Here is an 8,503-nt window from a genome sequence, read left to right on the forward strand (position 1 = left end):
ATCCTGTGTGACCTTGCTGATGACACAGCCAGTCTCCTGCCTTTTTGCTTTAGGTGTTAATGGAGAGGGAAATCAGCAGGGAGGCGGAGTAGGTAATGCAAAGCGTTGCTGCAACCCTGCTAGCCTGCCAAGATTTTTCTAAGCCTTTTTCAGTAATATCTACCTCTCTGCAGGGCAAAACTGCACTTGCAGCCACCTGAAAGCGCGTTAGACGCGATTTTGGCTAACCCACAACTGCCAGCACGAGCTCCCAGAGGCAGGACCAGGGTTCTTGGGTTGAGAATCAGCCTAATCGAAGCATATTACGCGCCGTGGTTGTGGCACGTGTATCCACTCACACAAAACCAAGCAGAGCTCTTCTAGCTTCAGCATTTAAACAGTTGTCAGCAAGTTGAGTGTTGTCCCAGGCGTTATTGCAGACTGGCAGAGTGCAGACATGACCCTCCATGGGTTGAGGAGAAGGAGCAGAACGGAGCTGCCTGCCGCATTGCTGGCACGGCGGCTTGGGGGGGACACTGCTATGGCTGGTGGCTGCAGAGTGCACGTGAAGGGGGACAGAGAGCAACCCCTGCACGCTTACAGCTCTTTACCTTTCTTGGCAGCGGTGTGTTCAGCGCCATCGGCAGGATATTTAAGGAAGAAGGGATCCTGGGATTCTTTGTGTACGTGAGTTGTTATTTAAATACTTTCTCCCATAGTCCGAAGGCGCCGACGGCTCTTCTGGCTGCTCTGCCAACCTCAGTTAAAGAAGTTGTGCTGAGCTCCCCCCAGCTGAAACCTTGTCTGACCGCGAGACTCTCACATCACTCCCATGAGCACAGATTAAATCTGTGCCTTTGACACAGAAAGTGCTCCAGTTTGACCATTAAGTTTGCCCCAGGTCTTATCTTCAATCAAACCAGGGAAAACCCTGTATTTTTTTCTCACCTTCCTTTTTCCCTTGGCGCTTCTTTGTGTTTCAGTGAAGGGGCATTTAAAGCATTTGTTTGTGCAACAGGCACCAAGATCCAGCGCAACAGTGAGACCCCTTGTTGAAATAAAAGCCAGGGCCTGGATAAGCAGCACGTTCCTCTGAAGAGCGCCGTGGGTGCTTGTAATGAGCAGGTGGTTTATGCTGGCAGCAGGTTTGTCTGTACGGTGGGAGCGTGACGCTGCCCGGCGCAGCGGCGTTGCTGCCTGGACCAGAAGGAGCTGAAAGGTGCTTCCAGCCGCTTGCGAAGCGTAGCAAATTGATGGCGTCGCTAAAGTGGAAGTCTAGTGGGCACCCTTCTGCTTGAACTCTTAATTAACGCTTCTTGCCTTTTTTTCTACATCATATATAAAATATAAAAGGACCCACCTGCTACCTCCGCTCCCGGTGGGGAGATAACTCACTTTATTATGTCAATAATATAATTTCTGCTTGAACTCTTAACGCTTCTTGCCTTTTTTTCTACATCTATATAAAAGCAGAACCACCTGCTACCTCCGCTCCCGGTGGGGAGATAACTCACTTTATTATGTCAATAATAGTAAAGGCAGCTCCAAAATTTCAGGAGGCGTTTTCAGGCCTGATGCCTTTGGCTTTGCAATCACGAAATTTGGGCCTCCAGATGAAACATGACTGCGTCAGGAAGAGGCAAGCAATCGCAGGGGGTCTCACCCTGTCCTTCCCCAAGGGGAAAGGGCCAGGGGTCTGCAGAGACCTCATCAATTGAGTGTCACTGCATCTTCCTTTTGCAGCCCACAGCTTCTCTGCTGAGCTGTGCAGCCCCAAATCTCCTTCATTAAATACAGTTTCCTCTGGGATGTTCCCTGTGCGTGGGGCACGGCCGGAGCACGCTGTCCTGTAGCCTTCCCTCTCCTCCTCCTCCCGAGGAAATAACGTGAAAGGAGCTGCCACATTCCCTTCCTCCACATAAAATAAACACTGTTGGTAGCCTAATTAAACTTAATAGTTCACAGGAAAGGCTTTAACACAACCCAAAATGTCTCAGGAGGGCTCTGAAGTTATACGTGCTCTACAACCCCGCTAGGAAATCACACTGCTGTGAGGGGAGCACAAATTGCATCCGTAGGACCAAACTGCTGCTTTTCTGCTCTCAGCCCTCCTAACTCGATCCAAACACATCCACTCCCTTAAAATCATTGCGGTGCGCTGATTTCTGATGGCCTTATAACCTCTACGCAGCAATAACGGCAGCACACGCTCGCTCTGGATGCGTGCCTGGCTAGAGATAAAGACTTTTCAGGGGATGGACTTATCTCGCTTCCCCTCGTATCTGCAGCAGTCTCCTGCCTGCCATCAGGCAGGGAAGATGTTCCCTGGGCTCCGAAACTGCTGCGCGTGGTCAGCTCGAAGATGGCTTGTCCCAGCTCCCCGGCACCGGGGTTTTTCCTGCTGGGTCGCATCACCGTACATCGTGCGGGCTTCCTCATCTGCCTGCCGCTGTTTCAGCTTTTAATGACTTGTCATCTCCTAAAAATATTTCTAGTCCAGATCTCCTTGGACATCTTGCCAGGCGTAAGAGTTGTAGCACAAATGAATTTGGTTTTTTTTAGTCCCCTTCTGCAGCTCTCCCAGACCCCTGGTCTCCAGTCATCCCGTAAGCGCAGACCCAGCATCCGTCATTACTTTGATGATGGAGGAGAGAGAGGGGTGGGATCCTTAGTGCAAATGGAACAAACGACCCGATTCTCTATCAACAGATGAGTGAGGTTTTACTTACATGGCTGCCGTGGCCCAGGCCTGGACCAGCCCTCTGTTTCTGGACTTTATTAAGCCCCTGTTGTATCTGCAGCAGCTCGGGAGTCTGCTTCAGACTTCACTTTGAGTTAGAGAAAGGATTTTATTTTATTTATTTATTTATTTATTTTACAAAGGCTGAATGCTAAATGCAAAGCAGACGATCTCTGGGACCAGAGCGCTTCGATTTCTTTGTCCTGTCCGTTGCTCTCATGTATCACATCTTTTAAGCCAGCAGATCTTCTACTGAAGACTTCTGCTGTGCCTGGCCCCTGAGACTTCGGCCGCATCTCCAGAGCTGCCGGGGCCTTGACGGTACACAGGTTGTCTCCAGAAAGTATAAACCCTAACACCAAGCGAGCGAAGCAGGCTGGATCAGAGCACGCAGTCCTCATTGCCGTTCTGCTGCTGCAGCGACCACAGCAGGAAACAAAACTGGTCCCCTTCTCCGAAGGGCAGCGTGGTGGTTGGGAAGAAATCAATGGCTCGGACTAGTGTGCCTGGAGGTGGCTCTTTCCAGCCCGGCAAACGCTCGTGTGGCTCTCAGCAGGCTCATTTTCAGAAAAACTGTCTGAACACATCTGCTGGTGAAACAGGCAGGTTTAAAACACACCTGGATCCTTTTGCAGCGGAACAACTGCACAGCCAAAGCAGGAGGCCCTGCGCTCGATGCCGGCGCTGGTGCAACAGATGCTGCAGGAGCTCTGACAAACTGGAGCAACCTTCTGAAACGCTTTGTTACTGTTTTAGTGCCATTAGGTGCAGAAGCTGGGTGTGCTTGTGCTGCTGGGAGCTCCGGCCCGCGTGTCGATGAGAGCCGTAAGCCAAAGCAGCACGTCACCCTGTGTCCCCGTCCTCTCAGGTGGCAGCAGGGACGGGGAAAATCAGGGACTGGAGTGCTGCCCCCAGTTAACCCCACTTGGCAGTAGAGCAGGTTTTGCAGGAACAAACCCCCTCATTTTAATTTCTAAAAGGAGAGAGACTCCACAAAGAGATGAACTTCTCATTCTGCATCCGGAAGAGCATCTGCAAAATGAGCTTAACAGAAACCCGCTTCATCTGTGTCTTGCCTAGGTTTCAGAGCAGGAGTTGGGCCAAGAAGGGATTTGGGGTAGAACAAGGGGACTTGGCTGAGTCGTGCCCAAACGACAGATCCCAAACTTCCTACTCCAGAGCATCCCCCATCCGGAGCAGCTGGCGGCACACGTAGGACCGTGTTTGAAGGCCGGGAGAGCTCTTCCCTGAAATCTCCCCTTTTCCGTTCAGTTCCTCCCAAAGTAGAGATGCATTTTAGGGGAGGGGGGTTCCTCTGCGCTGGTGGAGGGAGTGGGGGAGGGCTGGGCACCTCAGAAGGCGGCACTGGGACCCTTCTGCACCTCACGCCCCTCTTTGCCGTTGCAGCGGTTTAGTCCCTCACATCCTGGGGGATGTCATCTTCCTCTGGTGCTGCAACCTCTTGGCTCACTTCATCAACACCTATGCGGTGGACGATAACGTGAGTGGAAGTGCCTGATGGAGGGTTTGGGGGGCCCGTACCAAGCACCTGCAGTTGGAAGGAGTTAATGGGATGTTAACGGCTAATTTAATACAGACACTGGGCTTTGGATAAAACACTGTAAGTGATGCCATGTCTGCTCAGGGCTGTGTTTCAGCTGCAGTTTAGGGGATCGGGTTTGATAGCGAATGTTTCCCCCGATTCTCAGCTGGGATGCGGTGTGGTTATTGTTGCTTTCTGCCTTCTTCCCCTGCCCCGCACCCATCATCTCAGGCTCAGAGGGATGTCATGTAGTGACAGCCTGGTGTCATCCGCCTCCTCCGTAATCCCTTTGGCTTTTCTTTCCAGTTCAGCCAGGCATCGGTGATCCGGAGCTACACAAAATTCGTGATGGGGGTACGTAGGCAACTGCCATGTCATCTCTCTTCTTCCTGACATCTCTGGGGTGAGAGCTCATGGTCTGGGGGAAAAGGCTGGTCTGTACTTTATATCCAAAGATGAGGATAACTTTGCTTAACATGCAAAAGCTGGAACTAGCTTTTTTGACATGATTAACATTAGAGAGGCTACCGGTTTTCTGTGCTTTCAGATTGCTGTGAGCATGCTGACGTACCCTTTCCTTCTCGTGGGAGATCTCATGGCAGTGAACAACTGTGGGTATGTCCGTCACACTGAGATCTAAGGCTTTCCCTTCCTTTCTTCCAGCCCCTTGTTGTCTGAATCCTCTGCTAATGATCGTAAAGCTTTCATACAGAACCGTAAACTATATGGCACCTCGCAGAGTCGGCTCGTTTCCTGTCCCAGGTTGCTTATAATTTTAGATCAGAGGGCACAGACAAGAGCAGCATAAAAGCTCAAGTGGAGAGAAATAGGGAGAGTCGTGGTGGTGTGGTCCAATCTGAACTAGACCGGAGGCAGAAGGGATCAAAGGGACCGTGCTGGCTCCAGGGAGCAGCACGAGGGGAAGCAAAGCTCTTAATGCAGCGACGGGTGCAGACAGGAGCAGGACCGAGCTTGCTTTCCCAATCCCACTGCTGCAAGAAGTCTGCATTCGTGCTTACGGGAAGGGGACTGGATCCAAGCCGCTGGTGTAGTGTTTTCTCGAGATCTGCTGGCTCTTGAAAGTGTGGATACAGTGTATAGTCCTGGGCTCTTAACATATCCAGGCAACGCTCCTTGTTTGTACGCTCCAGGGGAAATTAAATTACATGATCTGTTGCATTGTAAATAACGAGCTGGTCATTTGGCCTTCAGCCCGGTGCGGACACCGTTTCTGTGTCCTCGCTTACACTTATTGCTGCTCTTGTGTTACCTGTCTGGATAATGTGACATCTGTACAGACCGTCTCAGCTATTTCTTGTTGCCATGCAGGTTGCGCGCCGGCCTCCCTCCCTACGCTCCCGCATTTACATCCTGGATCCACTGCTGGAGGTATCTCAGTGCTCAGGTGAGGGAGCGGGGCACACGTGGGGCTTTGGGCTCCCTCTGCTCCTTCCCAAGGTCTCCTGCGCTGCCTAAAAAGTGCCTGTGCCGCATCCTTGACGTGCTCTGTAACCTGTTTCCATCCCTCCAGTTCTGGCACTGGTACCAGGCATGGCAGTACTGCTCTGCCCGTTACATGCCCCGAGCTTGCAGCCTGCAAACTTTTAGCCAACGCATTGCACACAGCAAAGCAAGGTGGTTCTGCCCCTCTCCGTCAGTCATCCCTGGGGGAAATGCCTGACTCCAGCGCCCACGGGGCTGAAACCCCACTTTCTCCTCCGTAGCAACCCGGGGTACTCGGGCCTTGCAGCCCTGCAGTGGGCACGAGTCGGTCCCTGCTAAACCAGCTGCAATTCCCCGGCCGGGTCTCAGCACGGCTGCCCTGACCCTGTGCTCTCTCTCCTCCTCAGGGGCAGCTGTTCCGCGGCTCCAGCCTGCTCTTCCGCAGAGCGCCCATGCCAGCCGCCTGCTTCCCCATCGACTGACTCCTCGGCAGGGAGAGGTGATGAACTTGGACTCCTCAAGAAACCCTAAGCTTGTTTCGATATATGTATATTTTTTCTTTTCGATCCAAAGCCTGTGGTGCCAGAACGAGACGGCTCCCCTCCAGCGAGGCCAGCAACAAGTTGGCTTCTGGAGATCTGGCTTCAGGCTCCAGCTGGACCAAAGCCCCATCCTCGTGGATGTCTCGACCAGGACACGTAGCAGAGAGAGCAGAAGGGAGTTGTCTTGTCTCTTTGGTCCAGGCTGTAGCTCTGGAGTCGCTGGGGAAGTCTGGGAAACCAGAAAAAGCCCAGGTACTAAACGAGCCAGCCCCAAGATGCAGGGACAAAAGACTGCTTCGTTCTGCCTGAGCTGAGAAGCGGCGAGAGATCCAAGGTTGCCTTGCTGGGAAGGCTACGCCAGCTGACCAGCCTCCTGTCTCACCTCTTCTGGAGAGGGCAAACGTTTGTGTGGCAGGTAGCTGGGCGAGATCAACCCCGTGACCCATACATATTTAAGGTTTTGAGGGTACCTGAACACTAGGGAGCATGCCGCCTCCCACGGGCGTGAAAGGGAAATGCGGCGAGAGATCCAAGGTTGCCTTGCTGGGAAGGCTACGCCAGCTGACCAGCCTCCTGTCTCACCTCTTCTGGAGAGGGCAAACGTTTGTGTGGCAGGTAGCTGGGCGAGATCAACCCCGTGACCCATACATATTTAAGGTTTTGAGGGTACCTGAACACTAGGGAGCATGCCGCCTCCCACGGGCGTGAAAGGGAAATTATAGTATCATGAGATCAACCCCGTGACCCATATTTAAGGTTTTGAGGGTACCCGAACACTAGGGAGCACGCCGCCTCCCACGGGCGTGAAAGGGAAATTATAGTATCAAAACAGAAAAGGGAAATAAAGTCCCACTACAAAGAGCAGCGCAGTCCCAAAGAGAAGTACGGCTCGGCTCCGGGGCAGCGTTGGGACTTGGACGTGGAGAGAGCACTTGGGGAGGGATGTGCACTGCAGGTGGTATCTGCTTTTGGGAAGGCTTTTTGCAGCAGGACGGGCTGTATTTAGGATACACTCAGAGCTGCTGGGTGTAACCTGGGCAGGCAGCCTGCAGGCATTTCTCAGGGGAGATGGGTCCTGGGTTGGACCGGCCCATGCTTGGGCGCAGCGTGTCTCTGTACTGGCACGACTGCATCGCGTGAGTGTCTCCCAGCCGGCAGGACCGCGAGCCCCGCCGGGCTCCTGCCCAACCCGAGCATCGCCGCTTTGCTGATGGACATGGAGCCGCATGTTGCGGCGCTGGGCTGCTGCGTGGCAGCGCCCTGCCAGTAGCTACACACCGAAGGGTTCGCCTTGCAGGAGGGGCACTCGGTCCGTTGCTGTCTGGAATAAAGGAGTAAACCTTGAGCTGGCCAAAGGCTTGCGAGGCGTCGGGGCCAAGGGCTCCTCATGCACATGGGAGCATGGCTGGCCCTTGCGTAGCAGAGCTCACTGGTGGCAGCAGGGCAGGATTTATCCTTAGCTCCCCAGACAAGAGGTTTTTTTGCACCAGTCTGTGCTGTCATGGCAGCCAGGCAGATTTCCCCCATTTTGGTTCCCCCACGAAGCAGTCTTTTGCACAGAGGTGTTGCTGCGCTCCCTGGGAAGAGGTTTTGGGGGTCCTTGAGCAGGTTCCCGTGTGCTGCTGCAGCAGCAGCTGGGGTCACATCCCATCCCGGTCCTCTGGGGACCCCAACCTGCCATTGCACAGGGCTTTTCCTCCATCAGATGGGTTTGATCCACACCTCCCAGCCAGGGCCTGCGGCACAGCGCTGGTACATGCTGGGACCGGTGGTTCCCACCCAGCTCCCTTCGGTGTCGTGAAGTCGGTCCCGTCTGTCCTCCCTTCCTCCCATAGAGTTTATGTTACAGTAACAAAAGTTAAATAATGCATGGCCCTGTTCCCTAACACCAGAGATTATTTCAAAGAGGATTTAACTGTGCTCCGAAATACAGCTATAAAACAACAACTCTTGGGTGTTTCTTTTTTAAAAAAAGTGTTATTTTTTTTTCCTGCATAACGGGCTCCCTCCCTCAGGGAAGGTTTCAGTTTAACACAGGCATTTCCTTGGTTTCTTCCCCAAAGCCAGGGCTAAACCAGCTGTTGCAAACTCAGATTCCCTCTGATCTTCCTCACCTCCGTGGAAGGTCAGCAGGTTTAGGCTGAGCAAACTGTGAGCACCTGGAGCGAGGGTGGAGGCAGCAGTGGGCTTGGCTGCTTGAAACAACATACATGAAAGCAGGTAGTTGGAGTTAAAATTGACCCTGAGCAATTCTGG

The 8,503-nt window shown here is 53.1% G+C and overlaps 1 protein-coding gene across 1 annotated transcript in view; it reads left to right on the plus strand.

Moving 5' to 3' along the window:
* Positions 1-6,735, plus strand: part of MTCH1 (mitochondrial carrier 1) — a 16,852-nt gene extending 10,117 nt beyond the window's left edge. The window contains exons 6-12 of the mRNA XM_019470335.1: positions 54-88; positions 603-662; positions 4,127-4,220; positions 4,569-4,616; positions 4,810-4,877; positions 5,592-5,667; positions 6,113-6,735. Of these exons, the coding sequence (XP_019325880.1) occupies positions 54-88; positions 603-662; positions 4,127-4,220; positions 4,569-4,616; positions 4,810-4,877; positions 5,592-5,667; positions 6,113-6,187 (456 nt within the window). The 3' untranslated portion in view covers positions 6,188-6,735. The remainder of the gene's footprint in view (positions 1-53; positions 89-602; positions 663-4,126; positions 4,221-4,568; positions 4,617-4,809; positions 4,878-5,591; positions 5,668-6,112) is intronic.
* The last annotated feature ends 1,768 nt before the right edge of the window (positions 6,736-8,503 follow it).

The sequence above is a fragment of the Aptenodytes forsteri genome, unplaced genomic scaffold, assembly GCF_000699145.1.
Source record: "Aptenodytes forsteri isolate BGI_AS27 unplaced genomic scaffold, ASM69914v1 Scaffold142, whole genome shotgun sequence".
NCBI lineage: Eukaryota > Metazoa > Chordata > Aves > Sphenisciformes > Spheniscidae > Aptenodytes > Aptenodytes forsteri.